We start from the raw sequence: 19,889 nt of genomic DNA, 5'->3' as shown, positions 1-19,889 counted from the left end.
GCGGGCCCTGCTGACCTTCACATCCCCCACGCACCCAAATTCTGCTGAGGCCGGCCATTTCACAAATCCGCCTGAATTTTAGCCGGCTTGTGCTGTCTTTCCCTGTCCCGCCGCAGGCGCGGGCGTGCGCTGGGTGAGTGACAGGCAGGGACATCGCTCCGCGGGGCGCCCGTCCTGTGGGACAGGCGGGACAGGGCCGGCCGGGCAGGACCCCGCGGAGCGCTGACTGCGGGGGCAAAGGCCGGGGCAGAAGGGGGCGGGTTCGCGCCAGGGCTGGCCGCACTGGGGGCCGAAGCGCAGCGCGGGCCGTTCCCCGGGGAGCCCCGGAGCAGCCGGCGCGGGGCCCGGGCCGAGCGGCCGCAGCTCGGCGGGGCCGGCCCGGCGGAAGGCGGCCCTCACCCCCGGGAACCGACGCTCCGCCTCGCCCCGCCCACAACCGTCGTCCTGCGCGCCTATTGGTCAATTTTCCGAAGGGGGCGTGGCGAGAAGGGTACGTCACGGAAACGACGCTCTCTGATTGGTGGCGCGGGCGGCGGGCGGCCCCGCCCCCGCGGTCCCACGCGCGGCCGGGCCCGCCCGGTGGGTACATTGTGCGCGGGGCCGGGGCCGCGCCGGGGGTGCTGCAGCCCTTCATCCCTGCATCCCTGCATCCCTGCATCTCTGCATCCATCCCTGCATCCCTCCATCCCTGCATCCCTGACACCTGGCGCTGGGGGCTTCGCGGCTCACGGAGATTTCGGCTCGGCCAGGCGACGGTGAGTGTTTTCCCCCCAGATGTGGGTTCATGCGGCGCTGGCAGGCCCCCTCCGAGCAAGGGACTTGCTGGGGTTCGGAGCCGCGGGGACGGGGATGTGCCGGCCTCCTGCAGGAGGGACCAGGAGTGCCGCCCCCCGTACCGGCCGGGGGATTCGCTAGGGGCTTGGAGCATCGTGTTCCGTAGGCAGGAAGCGGCAGGGAAAGGTTTGGGGAGAGGAAGATCTTTTCACTTCTGAAGAAAAAAAAAAAAAAAATAATTAAGAAATATTAAACCCCGGCTATTAATCACATGAATGTGAAAGCCAGGTGGTATTGCTTTTTGCTTTGGTTTTTTTTTTCCCCCTCTTTCGTCCTTATATATCTCTCTCAAAACTGCGCTCCAAGGGACACAACTTCCGTGGCCTCTGATGAAATCAGTTCGAACAAGCCGTCTAGGGAAGTGAGCAGGTTCGTGTGAGTGATTGAGCTGAGCTGACAGAGGAGAAAAATGTTTGCTTTGTTCTTGTTCTGGTTGTTTCTTGTTTGTTTTGCTTGGTTTGTTTTTCTTTTTTTCTTTCTCCTCTTGTCCTCACGAACCCCTTTGCATTTAAAAAAAGTTAACAGCCTCTTTGGTAGTTGGGTTTTCTATATATATATTTTTGTCTTTATTTGCTTTATCTCTCCACTTGTAATTGTTGGGGTAGGGGGCTTAGACCAGCCAGACCTGCGCTTGGAAAATCTGCCCTGAGCCTTGCATAAGCAGACAGCTGAATGTTTCATACTATTCCAGTGGAGAGTCCCAGCGTCGTGACTGCTCTGTTTTTCCTTTCCTGGCAATCTCTGCGTGTGTTCTTTTGTGATCTGCTGGAGGGAATTCTTCAGCCAGGGTGCTGTGGGATTTTGTAGCCTTCCTCCAAATGTACCTCTTCCTCTCCAGGACAGATCCAGAGCCATGAGAAAAAAACAAGCAGCCCCATAACCTTTATACTTTGACAGCTTCCCTTGTTTTTGCTTCTTCCTTCCTGCATCTTGTGACACTTGTTTTTATTGAAGTTACCTTAGGAGCAACCCGAGATGTGTAACACAGCCCATGTGTTCTGGTGGTGGCCAGTTGCTGCTGCTGGCTCAGCTGCTCTGGTGACAGTCTCCGTCCAGAGTTCTGAGCTCTTCTCTACTTTCTTGTCTCTGCCCCTGAGCTCTCCTGTATGTTCTGCTCCGTCCATCTCTCTAAGAGCCTGACTCCTTAATGCTATAGGACCCTTTCTGGGGCCTCTCTGTTTTCCTGGTCCTGTTTTCTGCTGCAAATCAAATCTTATCTGAAAACATATTTTGTCTCTTTTGTGTCTTTAACCCCAGCCATCTGCTCTGGCTTATCTTTGCGATAAGCCCAAGTAAAGCACTTGGGGAGGAGGCATAGGTGGAAGTCTGCTCTGCAACAGGAAGTGTGAGGTGGCACGAGCTTCTCAGAATTAAAGCAAAGTGAAAATTGCTGCAGAATTGCACTATAATGTGGACATGGGAGACTGTAAACAGCTTCAGCACCAAAGAACTTAAATTTTCCGTTCCTTTCTTGTTGATTTTCTCAAATATTTGAGGATTGTTATCTGAAGTCCTCCTGTCTCAGCATGTGTGCAGAGTGTGGTATCATGCTGTGTTTGGGGCAGGCTCAAGTAATTCAAGCAGAGGGGTTGGCGTCTCAGATGTGCTTTTGCAGAGGAGTTAAGGCCAGTTGAAAATGGTTTGACTGAAGGACCAAGGCAAAAGGAATATCTGAAGGTGACAGCTTGGGGACAGATGACAAGATATTGCACAGCACATATTCCAAATGTGTTAAAATGAGCATGAGTCTGATCCATAAGATGGTTCTTCTGGCTCTGGAGGGAGTGCTGGACATGGTTTGGTATGGAGATAAGGTGTGTGTGCATATCTGTGCATATGCACATGTGAATTATGATAACATTTTTGTCCCTGTGGTGGTGACCAACCGTCCCCAAAGCCTGCAGGAGTTCAGATCCTTCTTAGCAGTCAGAGAAGGTTTTAGGCAATGTTTGATGAGTGAAACAGGAAGGGCAGGATGTGGCCATCTGTGGAGGTGGAAGAGGACAGGCAAAGTTGCGAGGTGGGATGGAAGTGGCAGCATTACAAAAGAGTGTTGAGCAGTGCCTTGGCTTGGGTGTGGAGCAGGACAGGCAGAGCTGGCCCAGGGTGTCCGTGGCTGCTCAGTGTGCTCAGGGACTGTGGAAGGGCCGGGCTGGGAGCTGTGTCAGCACTGGAACTGAGGGCTAGATTTACTCCCCACTTTCACAGACTGTAGTTGAATTGCAGGGAGTGTAGTGGCATTGCTGAAAACAGTGGCTGCAGGGATGCTGGCTAGGAAACATTTAGCTGTAACGAGCCACCCCAGGCCCCCTGGCCTGACCTTTAACCACCATCAGATCGCTCTGTCTTTGCTTATCAGCTTTATATCCCCGCAGTGACTATTAGTATCACTCCAGCCAGAACAGACAGCTTTGTCTTTCCTCCATCATCTGAGCCTGGGAATGTTGCATGTCCCATAACCGCTGTCTACTTGCTGACCATTACGCTTTGCAAAGACTACCAGTTTTATATGATAGCCTGTCACATTGTGGCGAGGCAAATTTATTACTGTACCACACTGGCAATCACTCTGGTTTGTTTGCAGTGTGTGCAAGATGCCTGGGACAGCCTGGGCTGCTGCAGGGATGCCACAGTGGCACGGAATTTGCAAGCTGAGTGCTTGGTTTGATGCTGTGTGGGTACCAAAATGGAAAAATCAGAGGGTTTTTTGTTCCTTCTGTCCAAAGCCAGAGGGCAATAAGCAATGCCCTGTCTTGCAGCCCCAGACCCTTCAATGTCAGTGCTTTACAGTCCTGTTGGAAATGGATATCCCCCATGCCCAGCAGCATGAGGGGCTCATCCATTCAGGAGGCGTGAGGGCCTGCCATCTCCATGGCTCTGAACTCCAGCCAGAATTGCAAATGAGCAAACCAAACCTGGCAGTTGTTCTGTGATCTGCCTGGCAGGGGAGTGGGGGAGGCAAAACAAAACCCCAGCTTAACTGGCCAGGCCCAAAATTGAAATCCTGCCCCGACAGCAGGCAGGCAGACAGACCTGTTTGGTGTGAGCATCCGTGACAGGGCTTTTGGTCAGCCTGGCCACCGGAGCACTCAGCTCTGCCAGCCTCAGAACTGGGAGAGTGGGAGGATCTGAATAAGATCTCTGGAGTCAGCAGCTGCTGTGGTTATTCTGGCATTAATTTGACATATACCACATCTCATCTCCTAAACTCTCCCTGGGAAGTGGCATGTGGTTCCTCTGTGTTTGAAGTACCAAAGGCCTTTTGCCTTTGCACCACATTAGCAAGTTTGGCTTGCTTGAAAAGGATTTTATCCTGCCCAGATGGGGCTGGGGTAGGTACTGCAATCAAGCAGACCATTCCCATTCTGGAGCCTTTCCGGGTATAATTTGGAGGAGGGAATTGTGAACTCGCTTGCTTCTTCTGCAGCCCCCCATTCATTTTGCAAAGCGCCTGTGATTGATCTGGCAGAATGGGATGTATTCACAAGCAGAGCTGGAGGGCAGCAGGAAGGACAAAACCCCACCACAGCCTCTGAAATGAATCACAGGCTCTGAAAAGATCCGCTGGGGTTAAGGCATAGCAGTGAAAAGCTATTGTCTGGAGCCTGGACTGTGGCTAAAAGCATTATTTATCCCGATTTGGGTAGTGGTTGTAGGAGGGCGTGGTGTTCCCAGGAACAGCAAAGCCAGCCAGTGTGCTTAGTGGTGAACATGAACTTTATTTGATTGTGTCACAGGTAGCTCAGGAAGCTTTTTGGAGTATCTCAGCTGCAGAGTAGCAAATCCAACACCTGATTTGCAAATAGAACTGCATAGGTTGCATGCAAAGAGGATTTCCTACAGGTATTTTTATTGTGATTGGAGCATGGTTGCCTTAGACTCAGATGAGTGCATGTCATAGATTTGAGACACTTCAGCCCCTTTTACCAGTGCTTTTGTGAGACAAAACAAGAATCTCACTAATTGGTTCAGCTTGGCAATAATGTTCTGATTTTCTATCAAGTAAGTGGCATTCAGTAGATTCTTGTGGTGGCTTTAGGCTCAGAGTGGAGCATGGGTTTAAAGGGAGGAATGGTGGGTGCTGCTGAGAATGGGATATGAGAATATGAGTGGGATATGAAACTCAGTCTGAGTTTCTGAGACTGAGTTTCAAAATGTTCAGATATGTATCCGGATCTTCTCCAGACAATCTGATTCCTGGAGCCTACAGAATTGGGCTTGGAAAACCTCCCAGTTTCTGTCTGAGCCAACAGAAGGAGCCTTTCACATGGTCTCTCTGTTTTCTGTCTAGGATGTACAGGCTAGACTAGGAAGTGAGAAAATAAGAAGAAATGATAAGGATTCCTCCCATTCTCAAAGGCTGGGGCAGGATCAGAAATTTTGCACTGGGGGGATGGAGTCAGCTGCCTTTCCTGTGTTTGCCTATTTGCAAATCTGGTAAAACATCAAGAGTTTGTCAGGAAGGGCAAATCCAGAGTGATACCCTCTGATTCACAGCAGTTACGTTGTCTGAATTCCAGCCTGCGAAATCACAGTTGCATCTTTGCTGTGTTAGTCATCCTGAAGAGAACAGGAACAAATTTGGCTGAGACAGGCAAACCACTAAATTCACCAGGATTGCTGGAGATGAACCTAACCTGTTGGAGAGCAAAGTCTGCATGCAGGCATGTGGACAGAGCAGAGGGCATGCCTGGGAGATGATGTAGTGAAGGTCCCGTGCTGCCCACCTGGCAGCAGCCCAGGCTCCACACTCAACAAGTGTGGTGCTGCACTAAATGCCAGGTGCAATTTTAATTCCTTTCATGTCAAGCACTCTTGACAGAAGAGCATTATTAATATTGAGCATTTCAAGCAGCTCCAAGCTGTGTACCTGACGGTCCACTGTGTTATGCAAGGACAGGAAAATCATCTGAAAACATCTTCCTTCCCCTTTCTTGTTTTTTATGCCTCTCCCCCACCATCCTTTCCTGTTTTCTTTTGGGTTTTTTCTGCTTTTGAAGCTCAAGCTGCCTCTGAGTACATGAATGCCTGCATGTAACAGATCCCCTTTCTCAAACCTTTTGATGGTCTCCAGTGCTGGGAAATAGCATCTGAAACACAGCTGTATCTGGCTTTGTGTTTGACAGAGTGTTGTCTCACTGCTCGTTTTCCCAAGCAGTTTTGTAAGGAGCTCTTCCCTGTGAAGACAACACAGGAGGTGACTTTTGTATTTCTACTTTGCTACTCTCTACACTAAAAAGGGAGAAGTTGGAGTCCATGAGAGCATTGGAAAGGTACAGATATTTGGGATGAGAGGGAGCACATTACTAATTAGTAGAGCATTGATCCCACCACTTTCAGGGAGAAGTTAAACTTTGACTGAATTCAAGACAGTGTTTCACCCCATAGGGTTGATACTGTGAGATGGAAAAAAAATAAAAGAGAAAATAAAATCTTATCCCTGCTGTCACTGTCCGTTTCAAGTGGGTCTGCTCTGATTTGGAAGGAGTGTCTCTATGTTGTAATGCAGCCCATGCATAGAGGGCCCATATGGCTTCTTGGGAATGAAACTGCTGCAGTGTGAGCAGCTTCATCCAGGTCTTCTGAGCTGAGGCAGCAAGGATCCTTACTGCTTATTTATTTACTTATTTACAGCTTTAAATAGTTCATGGTTGAGCGAGGCAAAAAAAAGTGTGTTCTGTTTGCTGCTTCTCTCATGGGCAAAACAAAGTGCCAGCTTTGGATCATGGGATTTGGGGTCTTTGTTGGTGTTTAGCCAACCTTTATGATCTTGGGAGAACATTTATAAACCCTGCAGTTTTGCCCTTCTAAGCAGAAGTGATTCTTGATCTCCTGAAGTCCCTCTGGGGAGCATATTGATCACTTTGAAATCTTGTCCTCTTGAAAGCAAGCAGGATCTGAGCTGGTGGTTCCCTGCAGGTAGTGAATGAAACTGGAGATTTGTGGAGAGCCCCTTGGTTTGAGATGGAGGGGGAACCCCAAGGCTGGTAAATGTAGTTCATGTATCAATAGACTTTCTGAGCTGCCCTCTCATATGCAGTTCTCTTGTGACTGGGGACAGGGCCTGATACAGCTTCAGAGTATCTGTCTAAGAGGCACTTGGATTTTTCAAGAGGTGGTAGAGTGTCTCCTGAGGTTCTCCTAAAGGACCATTCCAGCAGGGCTCTGAAAGGGTGACCCCTCAGCCTGGGAGGGAAAGTCTTCTGCTGGGGTGTGCTCTGTAGGAAGCAAAAGGCACTTGGACAGGAGAGCCGTGGTTCTTCGTCTGGGGAGTTTGGCCAGCTCTGTGCTTTTGTTTTTCACCTTGTTCTCTTTTCAAGCTTTCTCCTGTCCAGAGAGACTGCTGGGGTGTTTTTTCTTCATGAGCTGAGATTTGAGGGGTCTTCTTTTCTTGAGCCAAATCCTTCCCTCTTTCAGGATTGCTGTCTGCCCTGTCTGGATGAGTGGAAGGATTTTCAAAGCAACCTTATCTTTCTCTGCTGGAAAAAACCCGTCTTTCCCATCCTGGCTGTACAAAGGCTGCAGACAGCCAGGGGAATACTGCAGCCAGCAGACAGCATTGGATAGCTGTCAAAAAGCTGATGCCCCTCTGCCCTCATCCATATGGAAGAAGGATTATTATCTGCCTCTGCGTGCAGTAAGATCTCTTTAAAAGGTTATGCAGTAGATACTTATTTTTTCAATAACTGCCTTTGAAAGGAAAAGAAACGAATGCAGCGTGGAGAAATTCAAGCCCCAGTTTGTTCAGGTCGTGCCTTCTGCTGTTCCCATTGACAGGGCTGTTCCAGCAACGGCTTCCTGCATGATGGAAGGTGCAGCTGGGAGCTCTGATAACCCCAGGCTCTCACAGAGCAGGTGGGAGCTTGGCAGGGGCCACTGACAGGTTGCTTTGTGTAAAATACTCCTCATTCAGAATGGTTCTGCTTTTTCTCTTTAGCTCAGTAGTTGGGTAAGGGAGCAAGGAGTGTGGTAGGGACCAAATTGCGCTCTGCATGCGTCTGCTTCAGAGAAGTGCCCGTGTCACCGGTCCAGCCTGCTCATGGCTGCAATTAAACATGGCTTAAATCAAAGCACTTCTGTGCACGTGATGAAATTGTAGAAGACACTTTGCCTACAGGCTTCTGAGGTTTGTCAGCTGCTACATTTTGGGATAAACCTGCCAGATGAAGTAGTTGCTGCCTGCAGTTTCTGTTTGTCTGATATGGGTGAGGTGATGCCAATGTCTCTGAGACATACAGTGAGGGGAGTTTGTGAGGGGAAGGATTAGTGTCTGCCACTTCTCTGCTTGTGCCCAGCTATGGCAGGATCCAAGAAGCCCCCCCCCCCCCCCCCCCCCCCCCCCCCCCCCCCCCCCCCCCCCCCCCTCAGAAAAAGCTGCTTGGGTGCTGCTGAGAACCACAAGCAAGGCTTTCTGGTGAGATGGCTGCTCCCCAGAGTTCAGGGCTGCTTTAGTTTCAGTTTAATGGTCTATCTAGCCCTCCTTTCTGTGACCAGTGACACCCAGTGTCATAATCCCGCTCCAGGAGAGGCCAGGGGGCTGTAACTGTGGCCTCTTTAGCTTTCACAATTCCAGCTGCACTGAGGGTCAGTTGGTGCCTGTAGTGACAACATGATAGAAAGAGCAGTGCTGGGAACTGGACTGCAACCTGCCAATTTATTCCCTGGATATTTTTCAAGACGTATAGGATAGAAATATTATTTGCCTCCAAGTTCCCTGGGATAGATATTTGATGCTGGAAGCCTGAGATTTAAAATATATGTGTGTATGTGTGTGTGTGTGTGTGTGTGCGCACACGTGTGATATATATATGTGTCCTTGTGTATATGTATATATAAAAAATGGCTTTGCTGCAGCTTTTATTTAGACATTCCAATTTCTAAATGACCTGCTCCTTCCACTCAGAGTAGTTGCTTTTAATCTTAGTGTCAGAAAAATCATTGCTGCCTTCCTGCAGTCTCTGTGTTTGTTTCCATAGCTGTCTTATATAAATTGCTTCTTTTTTTGTGCATAAGCAAATCAAAGGTTAACACTGAATAGTTGACCTGAGCTGTGAGCAAAGAAAGCAGTAGCAGTGGCAGGGTTTCTGTGGATTCTGAGGTTGTAGGAATAGGAACCTAAATCAATAGCTTTTAGCAGACTCATAAATGTTTCATTTGTATTCCTTGCTTTGGCGTTGACATGGGAATCCATATAACCCGTTAAATTAGTGTTGTTCCTGCCGTGCTGGGTGAAGATGTTGGAAACATTTCCTTCAGATGCACTTCAAAGTGCTGTTCCATAATGGCATTTTCCTTCCTGTTTTGGAGCCTTGGTTGTGCACAGCCTCCAGCCACGAGTGAAATGAGCTTGTCAGCCTGTCAGCCTCTATCCCAGGCTGCAGGAGTTTGGGCCATGGACATGGCCATGTCCCAGCTGATTACCCACGTCAGTGTTCCTGCTCCTGACTCGGGGGCAGAGCAGGACTTGTGGCTGCTTGGGCAAGCTGTTGTTTCTGCATGGAGAAGCACAGAGACTTTTCCCTGGACTGTGACACAGCCCTGAGGAATGAGTGAGGCCTTGAGAAGACAAACCTCAATAACTCTTGGCAGCGGGTGGGGAAGGAGCAGCATGCCCATAACTGATTGTCTAATTCAGACTCTTTTGGAGGCACTGGAGAAGCAGGGGCAGGAAGCTCATCTGCAGAGCCTGAGTCAGGCAGCTTATCTGGCCATCTGCCTCCTCCTGAGGTCATCCACCCATGGAGTGTAGGAGGGTTGAGCAGCTCCAGGTCACTGCCAGGTCAAGGCTGTGACCTGCCGGCATCCTGGGAGCGCTGCGTCCTCTCTCTCAGCATTTTGTGGTTTCCTCCAAGACCCCAGTGCTGGCTGGGGAGTACAGGGCTCATCTGCAGACCTTGTGTTTGCAGGGTGGAAAGACCCCTGAGAAACCCCAGGAACAGCAAATTAAAAAAAGCCCCATCCAACCAACATCAACAAAAAGAACCCATCTAAAATCCCTTCCACAACTGTCTTGTCTAAACAATTCAGTGACTGGAGTGAAGGTTGACCCCTTTTTGATTTTTTCAGGTTCATTTTTCAAACCTCAGGACAACTTCTGTATTAACTTCTATAAGAGAGGACTATGCGTGTGTATCTGCTTTAGTTACATGGGGAACAAAATACAGCTGGCTAAAGTATTTTGGAGTAAATGACATGGATTTTATCATCTAGGTAGTATTAATTTGATTAGTCCAAAGGGGTTTTTTCTTCTACAGGGAGGGATTGGTATCAGGTAGCACTTAAGTGAAATAGTAGCTAATAAAAGCCTTGTGTTTGATTCTGCCTGTCTGCTAAAAAGCATAATTTATGTATTTCTTTTGTCTTATTCTGATGAGACTCTGTCCTGAAAAATGTTTCAGTCACATGAGGTGTCTGGTGAGTTTTATCATCAAAAAGTGCAACAAATGGGTTTGGTAAAATTGGTTCAAACTTTTGGCTTCTGCTGGCAATTAAATATTTTGTAAATAAAACCTGTAGCAGTTGCTTTTCCTAAACCTGCAATAATCTACTTGAAAATCAGAAGCCAAAGTTGATTTCTGCTGAGCCAAGAACAGACCAGTGCCCTTTATCCTGGATAGTCTGCTCTCTCTGTGCTGTTTTCTAAGGAAAAATAACTCTTCTGTGGTTTGCCAATACCCTCTGGGGGCTGTTGAAACAATCTACCACCAAGTTTGGGGTTTGATTGCCTCACTTTGTTGCTCCTTTGTTGAAACCAAAGCAGAATTTCTCCCTTCACCCCACTGTGCCTTCCCACCCTGCTCAGCCTGAGTTAAATTTTTTGGAGGGTGTGAGGGTGCAGGAGGAGAGGGCTGTGCAAGCCAGGGTGCAGGAGCAGCCACGGGGCAGGAGCCACAGGAATGTCATCTTGTGCTCTGAGGTCCACTGGCAGTGTACCAGGGTTGGATAGCAAATTCACGTGTCCTCCATGCCTTGTATCAGTAAGGACAAGGGAGTAATGGTTTCCCTGTTTGTCTCCCTGCAGGCGAGAGCTCTGCCACCATGTCTGTCAGCGTCCACGAGAACCGTAAATCCCGCACCAGCACCGGCTCCATGAACATCTTGCTTTTCCACAAGGCCTCCCACCCGGACTGCGTCTTGTCCCACCTGAACACCCTGCGGAAGCACTGCATGTTCACTGATGTCACCCTCTGGGCAGGGAACAGGTCCTTCCCGTGCCATCGAGCAGTGCTGGCTGCCTCCAGCAGGTACTTTGAGGCCATGTTCAGCAACGGCCTCCGGGAGAGCCTGGATGATGCTGTGAACTTCCATGACAGCCTCCACCCCGAGGTGCTGGAGCTGCTGTTGGATTTCGCTTACTCCTCTCGGATCATTATCAATGAGGAGAATGCCGAGTCCCTCCTGGAGGCTGGGGACATGCTGCAGTTCCATGACGTCCGAGATGCAGCGGCTGAGTTCCTGGAGAAGAACCTGTACCCTTCCAACTGCCTGGGCATGATGCTGCTCTCAGATGCTCATCAGTGCCGGCGGCTCTATGAGCTGTCCTGGAGGATGTGCCTGGTCAACTTTGAGACCGTTCACAAGAGTGAGGACTTCAACAACCTTTCCAAGGACACTTTGCTGGACCTCATCTCCAGTGATGAGCTGGAAATCGAGGATGAGGAAAAGGTCTTTAAGGCTGTCATGCAGTGGGTGAAATACGACCTGGATGAGCGGAAGGCTTATCTCCCAGAACTTCTGAGGAATGTTCGTCTGGCTTTGCTTCCTTCCGAATGCCTCAAGGAAGCCTTGGCTTGCGAGGACTTGATCATGGTGGATGAGAGGAACAAGCTTGTCCTGGATGAAGCTATTCAGTGCAAGAAGAAGATCCTCCAGAATGATGGGGTGGTCACCAGCCTCTGTGCCAGGCCTCGCAAAGCTGGGCACACCTTGCTGATCCTGGGGGGACAGACCTTCATGTGTGATAAGATCTACCAAGTGGATCAGAAAGCAAAGGAAATTATTCCCAAAGCAGACCTGCCGAGTCCACGGAAGGAGTTTAGTGCATGTGCCATTGGCTGCAAAGTGTACATCACTGGAGGCAGAGGCTCAGAGAACGGGGTCTCCAAAGATGTTTGGGTTTATGACACCGTGCATGAGGAATGGTCCAAAGCCGCCCCAATGTTAATTGCTCGGTTTGGGCACGGCTCAGCCGAGTTGGAAAACTGCCTGTACGTGGTTGGTGGACACACTGCAGTAGCTGGAGTCTTCCCGGCCTCTCCTTCTGTTTCCTTGAAGCAAGTAGAGAAGTATGACCCCATATCCAACAAGTGGATGATGGTGGCTCCATTGAGAGATGGAGTGAGCAACGCTGCGGTGGTGAGCGCCAGGCTCAAGCTCTTTGTCTTCGGTGGGACCAGCATCCATCGAGACATGGTGTCCAAAGTCCAGTGCTACGATCCAGCTGAGAACCGATGGATGATCAAAGCCGAGTGCCCGCAGCCCTGGCGCTACACGGCGGCCGCTGTCCTGGGCAGCCAGATTTTTATCATGGGAGGAGACACAGAGTTCACGGCAGCCTCCGCCTACCGCTTCGACTGCGAGACGGACCAGTGGACGCGCATCGGGGACATGACGGCCAAGCGCATGTCCTGCCACGCCCTGGCCTCGGGGAATAAACTCTATGTGGTCGGAGGTTACTTTGGCACTCAGAGGTGCAAAACGCTGGACTGCTATGACCCTATGTCAGACACGTGGAACTGTATCACCACAGTGCCTTACTCGCTCATCCCCACAGCTTTTGTCAGCACCTGGAAGCACTTGCCCTCGTGAGGAGGAGCAGGGCTTGGGGGCTTGTTTCCAGGAGGTCAATGAAGGTAAGGGTCTCCTCCTCTTAAATTAAAAATTACCATCTTGCCTCAATTGTATCTTCACACACCATGCTGAAGCCACAGGTTCCAAGTTGCTCATGAGGCTATTTCGTGGGAAGGGAACATTTAAAAGTGGGATGCAGAGCCAGGAAAGAATAACCAGCTCTGCAGTGCTCTTGTGTAAGTCTAGGTAGTTCCAAAGGTTCTCATATTTCCAGATGATCCTCCCAGTATCTTAAGAGATACATCTACATAGATGGTTGGGGCTCCTCTCCCTCTGCTCCAGGGTACTTGGATGTGCCAGCGTCACCCTTCTGTGGGTGGGTAAGCAGATGTGTCCACACCTGCTCTCACCATGGAATACACCCTGTTCCCATGCAGGTGAGGGAGTTAAAGTTCCTAAAAACACTGGTATGTGACTCCTGGGAGATACCAGGGCAACAAGTGCTTTGGAATGTCTCAATAGTTTGATATTTTTGCTGATTTTCTGGTTGATAGGTTTAGAACTGATGAATATGTTGGCAAGTGACCCTTGGAATGCCAGCAAATCCTGGTTCTCTTTTTATGCTCTGTATTTACATTTCAGTGGGTAGCAGAAGCAAAAGCGCAGAAGCCAGGGTGCATTTGATGGTCTTGGTGTTTATTTATCATCCAAACTGTTGCTTGTTAAATCAGAACTTCTGAGACTTCTGTGTCAGACCTGAGTGGGAGGGAAGAGGTTTTGTAACCAGAAGAAGAATGTGTTTATCAGTGTTTTGGGTTGTGTGAGAATAAGAAAGTTGGAAACCCATGATGTCGTGTCTCATTCTGGCGCTCCGGTTTTCTCTTGCTCAGGGAAGGTGCTACTGCAGTGCCCCTGGGACAGGGTTTCTGGTTCCTCCTCTCTTCTCCCCAGTGGGCTCTTTGGGTGCCATTCTGGTTGTCAGTGTGGCTCCACAGGGCTTTGCATGTCCTCACTGACCTGTGCTGAGATGCAGCTGGCCTGGCAGAGCTCAGAAACTCTTCTCATCTTGCATTGTGAAAGCAGATGGTGATACAGACAGCACTTGGATAGCATCATCTTCCCAGGAAGTCAGTAACACCTTTGCTAGCTCAGTGTGCAGGTTCCTTAGTGCCAGCAGCACACACAGCCCTGCTTTGGTGGTTGCAGCCTGCATTCCAGCCAGCTGAAGGAGCTGGGAAACCCTCACGTATGGGTGTGGGATTGACAAGCTTCACTTACAGTTTTATTTGGAAAGTGGGGACTGTGGGGAGGGAAATTCTTCCACAGACTCATCAAAATCCACTTCACTTAATACAGGGAAGAAAGAATGCTGCCCAAACCTTCTAACTCTCACTTCCCCGCTTTCCACTTGGCGTGGTTGGTGTGCCTGGGAATCGCCCAGTGTGTGAAATTGCTGGCACCTCCCAGTGATGATCTTTTTTGATGCCAGGTGGGAAGCAGGGAGGAGTTCCTGGCACCTCAGCCAGGCATTAGCCCAGCGTGTCCACCTGCTTTTCTCAGGTGGGAAGAACATCACCCAGGGCATTACGCTGGCCTTTGTGAAACACCTGGTTTTAACATGGGTTGGACCACCATGAGGGCAGGGCAAGAGTGGGTTAAAATGAGACCTTAAAGTGTTCCCAATACTGGATGATAATGGCCTTTCCAAATTCTCCTCCTCAGGCGTTGCCTAGCATCTGTCACAGTGGCTCAGTAATCTAATTAAATGTCACTCGGCTATTAAATATTGCAGCAAAGACTGTGAGGACTCCATCATTTTCAGCTCAGGTCAATGGGGCCTCTCTTTAAGAGCCATCCTAGAGCTGACAATTAATTTTCTCTGGTAGCAGATGTGTCTGAATATTAAAGCTCAACACCAGCCACATGGCTGGGAGTAGGAATAGGGGGTAGCTTGAGATGGGAGTCGATTCCTCAGCCACTGAATTAAAATAGTCTTCAAAGTCACAGTTATTATTTTCCTCTCCTATCTTTTTCCCTCTGTACTGTATTTGGGTTGTTCAAACCTAATAAATAGCTTTGTGGGAGTTCCATTGATACTTCTTTCCCTCCTGTAATCAGGAGCCTGACACAAGCACAGAAAACTAGGAACTGCAAATAAAACTGGTGAAAAGTCACTGTGTGAGGGTTTTATGTGCTTTTTTGGCTCTGTCTCCAGTCTTTGGTTAAAAGCTATTTAAAATACATGCAAGCTCTTGCCAGAAAGAATGTCTGTCCATGTGATTTTTCTAGAGTGAGTTGTTGTTTTTTTGAAATAAGTGATTGTTACGGCCTCAGCCACTGTGGCAGCTCCATACATAAAGCTCCGAGATGGGTGAGTGAATGTCCCTGATGTGCACATGCTGTCCACGCTGCAGCAGCCACATCCCATGTGCCTGCCTTGACTATCCTGGCTGTGCAAAAACTGGGCTTGGGAACTGGGGTAACTGGCTGTAGGATTCTGTGACTATGATCCAGCTCACCCCATTGTCCTATTGCAGGTCTGGCCAAGGGGTTTTCTGGTTTGCAGCTCCCACCATGGAAGGTCTCTGCTCAAACACCTGATTTAGTCCTTAAGGGATCCTTCTTCAAGTAGGGATGCCCAGAAGGCAGGCTGGCCAGCACCTGCCCAGGTTCCTATGGAACTGCCTCCCCTCTCCTGGAAGAACTCAGGAGCGACCACCCCTCAGAGCAGAGCAAGGTGGGCTGGTGGGGAGAGGCCTGGGCAATCACATGTCAGGAGACAGTACTTTGTACTCGTGCAAAAAACAACCTCCCGCCTATAAACTGGTCCCTGAAAACCAAATAGTCTGTCCTTGACAAATGTTGATCATAAACCACCCAGCCTGCTTTTCATATAAAGCATAAAACTGATCAGCTGGAAATGTTTCCTCGAGGGCATGGCCTTCGCCCTTCCCAGACAGAGCAGGGGCACCTCTCAGCAGAGGTCCCAGCCCTGCTGCCAAGGAGGCCGTGTGACATTAATTTAGTGCTTATTGCCCACAGTTAATTCCAGGGATCAAGTGTGATTAGCAATATGAAACGTGAAAGCCTCATCCCCTCCCACCCGTGGTGGTGGAGCCACAGAGAGGCAAAACAAGACAAATGAGCACTGGGCTAGTAAAGACCTGGTGTTGATGAAGACAAGTAGAGCCCAGCCTGGGGAGGGTGGTGGGTGATTTGTCACAGCCCTGTACAGAGACAGTTGATGGGGACAACTCAGCCCCTCCCCAGAGGTACTACAGGCAGCACCAGGAACAGGTTCTCCAAGCTGCCTGTCTCCACATTAAAGTGGCTTCTCCAGACTGTCCTGTGTGACACTCTCATTTTCACAGGGCAGAGTCACAGATGGGGGTGGGATGGTCACTGCAGATTGCATAGTCCAGCCAGGGAAGGTGAATTGTAAAGGGGAGTCACTGCATCCCTCTGTGCTGCCTCCTGAGCCTCAAAGGCTCTCCTGGAGTGATGTTGGAATTCCCTTCTCCAAACGGGACAGCCCAAACTGTGTGGCATCAAGGAGACAGGGGTTCCCCTGCCCAGAGGTTCCTAATCAGGTGCTTTATAGCTCCTACAGGACCCTCCTCACAGTCTTTGCTGTAGGGAGCAGAGGCTGGTGGCTGGGCACTGCTCAGGCACTGATTCCTGGGACACATCCAGAAGCTCAGAGTTGATTTTGTGGCTTCCACTGGAGCCCTTTGGTGCTCTTAGCTCCTGTGAGGGCTGTGGGTGGCACCAGCAGCTGGTACCTGCCTTTGGGTGGGTGCTGAGTGACTGAGACTGAAGGTTTTTGAGGCTGTTCTAGCACCTGAAATCTGAACTTTAGCCCCAGAGCTCCTGCAAAGATTGAAGCTGCATGCCAGGCCCTGAGCTGTATTCCAATACCACACTCACACCAGGAACTGGGTCAGTTCCATGGCTTTTCCTGGTTATTACATTACAGTTTAGATAACAAGCCTTTTGCAAAGACACTTTCACAGCTGCCCAGTGTGGCTCCCTTCCACGTGGAGCGGGGCTTTCACCTTGCAGCATTCTCAGCTCTGACCACAGAGCCCTGCTCACAGAAAGGCACCTTCCCCTCCCCAAGACCTGTGTACCTGCAAAGAGCAGCCTGGAAAAACCTCAGGATAATCTCCTGGCTCCTAGAGGCTGCTGCTCACCTGCATGCTGCTGGGGTGGGTGGTGGCTTGCAACCTGCTGGAATTCCTGGAACCGTCACAGCTGGTTTCTCCCGGTGGCTCCTAGGGAAACCCATTTGCATGTGTTTAACAGCCAGGCTGGATAAACAGGGATTGCAGTTTTTCTGCCTCTGCTTCTCTTTCCAAGTGGCTGGTTGTCTCTGAAGCCAGTTTATCAGGCAGTGTTGGAAGGGAGTGGCAGGCCTGGGGAGGAAAGTCGATGAAAATCAGGCTTTTCCTAACCCTGGGCAGATGGAAACATGTGCAGTCTGAGCTTAGAGCTTGGCCCCAGACTGTATTAATCAACCCCTTGGAAATGTCAGTGATACGGATGTTTTTGGAGGAACCTGTGGAAAAAGAGAAAAAGGGTCTTTTTGTTTTGTCCCAGTTTTTGGGCCCTCTTCCCTGCTCTAAAAAAAAAGAGTGAGAACTTTTCCCTCAATTTTTTATTCCCTTGTCATGTTCACCAAAGTTTGCTACCTGGCTCTGAGCCCTCCCCAGGTGAAGACCCTCTCTCCTGTCCTGCACAAGCAAAGGACACCCCAGCTCCTAAAGAAACCAGCTGCTTTCCACTGCATGGGTGTGGGTTACTCCAGTGAGTGCCCTGTGTGGGCTGAGCAGAGCATCACACCAGTTAATGAGCTTTCTGTTTCCTTCCCCAGATGCCAGAGTCACATCCATGTCCCCTCTCTTGCGGCTGGAGCCGACACCGTGACCGAGAGCCTCCTGTCCTCCCTCACGGGACTCCGAGGCAACTTCCACATCCCTTCCTGACACCAGGAGTGGGAGGCACAGCTGGGACCCCACTGCAAACACATGCCAGGGGTCACCAAGGGCTACCCAGCCCCACCACTGGTCACTGGCCACCATGCAGGGATGACAAGGAGCTGAGAGCACTGCCTTGCCAGGCTGGGCACACGGATGGCTTGTGGACTCCTCTGGACCAACAGGGCTGGGGAGATGGAGGCTGCATCCCTCAGCAAACATGGCTGGATAGCCCTTTTTGTTACTCAGGGGGGTTAAGAGATATTAATATGTTTTTCTCTAAGGCGGTGAACTTGCCATTGGCAGTGCTTGCTGCTTGGGTGACTTGGAAGTGTTTGTTAAAGGGAACAAGGTTAGAGCACCTGGCTCTCCCCATCCTCTGGCCATTTCATGGAAGCAATGGCTATTCAAATATTAAAGCATAGGAGGTTGGGATGGCTGCCAGCAGCACCAGGTACCATGATAAAACAGGGCAATTGCCTTTTGGTTTGTACTTAGAGCCTTTTAAGCTTTTTCCCCCCGTTTTGTTGCTGCTGTGGTTTGGTCAGAGCTCAGGTAGCTCCCCACACACAGCTGCTGGGAAGAGCACAGGGCTCTGTTTGTGTGCCAAGGCAGCACCACTGCAGAGATACTCCCCAGATAAAGCCCACTGCATGCTCAGAGCCAGTCTGCTGAGCTTCCCTGCGCGTGGGTGAGGCTCTCATTAGCAAAGGAGCAGAAAAAGGGGTGCAGTGGGGAACACTCTTGCCTTGGGAAGGGGCACCTTGGCTCCAGCAAAGCCTCGGAGGGACAGCAAGAGGATTAAGGTAGCATTGCAAGGTGGGCTGGGGCGGGATCCCCCTACTTCCTGCTGCACCTAACATCCTGGCTTCCCCTTGGGGAGATGTGAGCATTTCTGACTGCATGCTGCCTGCCAGCAGGTGGGCTGAGGCTGCCCCAGGTTACCCACACACACTGGCTGCCAACTGTGTTTGGGATTATGCATCCAAGAGCTGTCAGCCCGAGCCATTCCTCATTTTGCTGGGGAGGAAGGCACGTGGATTTTGGCTGTCAGTACGGGGATGCAGCTCTGACTGGCCTCTCTGGGGCTGGCTGCTGCCGAGCACTGGTCCTGCACTGCCCCAGCATCCTGCTTCCCTGCACAGCAGATCTGCAGAATCTCCAGGCCCGCCTCTTGCCCCTGGATGAGGCTGGGCTGTAGCCTGGCCAGCTGAATGATGCAATGCCATGAAAAGCCTTGACACAGCTTCAAACAGCAAAGGTCTTTTTGGAGCAGCAAGTGCCCGTGGCTGCCGGGAAAGGCACACGTTCTGCACAGCCGGTCTGCGATGCGCTGGATGACGTTTATTTACATCTTCTAGGTTTTTTTTGGGTTTTTTTTTTTCCCTTCAGCTGCTTGTGAACTTCAATAAAAATGATGATCTGGGAAACTGTTTGTGTGTTTTTCACAGGAGTCTTCATTCTTAAGTAAGTTGGATTTAGGTCTAATAACAGGGCCGAGGACTAATAACAGGGTTGGCACTCTGTGGGGTGGTTCACAAACAGCCTCCAAAGCAACCAGCCTAGCTGTAATTATTATTGCTTCAGTGCTTGGGAAACTGAGGCACAGTGTCAAGTGTCTTGTCCAAGGTTAATAGTAGATCTGGGAATAAAGTCCAGAGCTCCTCATGTCCTGAGGACATGTGGCTCTCTATCCCACAGCTGTTCTCAGCTTGTCCGGACCATGATTTCAGGAGAACTCGCAAGTCTGCAGTGCTAATAACACCTGCCAAATAGGTTGAGGGGCCCAACACAGAGACAGCCCTATTCCTGCAGGGAAAGCCAGTAATTTCCAAGGAAGACAAGAATTCATGCTTCTGTTTTCCTTATTTGCCTTCTCTTGGCTGCTGCAGCTCCCAAGAAAGGGGCCTATTGACAGGAGAGATGGGCTTTCCAGCTGGAGCTCCTCTCCACGCTTTTCTTCCATGTGCATCTCTCCCTGTCCCAGAGGAACTCCCAGAGGCACAAGGAGATCCAGCCCTGCTCTGGGAACGCTCTGGGAGGGTTTTCCCTCCCTATAGGACCAGCAGCTCCAGCTGTGCTCAGGGCTGGGACTGTGGGAGCATTGCTCAGAGCAGAGAATTGGCACCAGGCAAATTTGTATTTGTCTCCTCCTCTTGTAGCAGGGGCTTTGGGCTTGGGAAGCGAAACTTCCTATGGGTGTTATACAGGGTCTCAAAGGGATTTGGAGCCTGCATTTCTAAGCTGCAAAGGAGACAGGAATCTGTCCCCTTGTCTGCAGGAGCTGGG

The 19,889-nt window shown here is 50.3% G+C and overlaps 1 protein-coding gene across 2 annotated transcripts; it reads left to right on the top strand.

Annotated features, from left to right (window-relative positions):
* Positions 1 to 287: 287 nt before the first annotated feature.
* LOC131574401 (kelch-like protein 25) lies at positions 288 to 19,022 on the top strand. 2 transcript variants are annotated; one of them, XR_009276497.1, is made up of 4 exons: positions 288 to 755; positions 10,856 to 12,686; positions 12,899 to 13,061; positions 17,498 to 19,022. XR_009276497.1 is itself a non-coding variant. In XM_058828858.1 (3 exons), the coding sequence occupies exon 2, from the start codon at positions 10,873 to 10,875 to the stop codon at positions 12,640 to 12,642; it is 1,770 nt and encodes a 589-aa protein (XP_058684841.1). In that variant the 5' UTR covers positions 290 to 755; positions 10,856 to 10,872; the 3' UTR covers positions 12,643 to 12,686; positions 17,498 to 19,022. The 2 variants fall into 2 exon arrangements, 1 of the variants encoding a protein (XP_058684841.1); XM_058828858.1 differs by lacking the exon at positions 12,899 to 13,061 and having other exon boundaries at positions 290 to 755.
* Positions 19,023 to 19,889: the final 867 nt, after the last annotated feature.

This window comes from Poecile atricapillus, unplaced genomic scaffold (genome assembly GCF_030490865.1).
Source record: "Poecile atricapillus isolate bPoeAtr1 unplaced genomic scaffold, bPoeAtr1.hap1 scaffold_291, whole genome shotgun sequence".
Lineage (NCBI taxonomy): Eukaryota > Metazoa > Chordata > Aves > Passeriformes > Paridae > Poecile > Poecile atricapillus.
The sequence above is the reverse complement of the archived record's forward strand: the minus strand, read 5'-3'. Positions and strand labels throughout refer to the sequence as shown.

Bases quoted from the DNA above. Each gene is read 5' to 3' on its own strand.
- LOC131574401 (XM_058828858.1), top strand. From the start codon at position 10,873: ATGTCTGTCAGCGTCCACGAGAACCGTAAATCCCGCACCAGCACCGGC.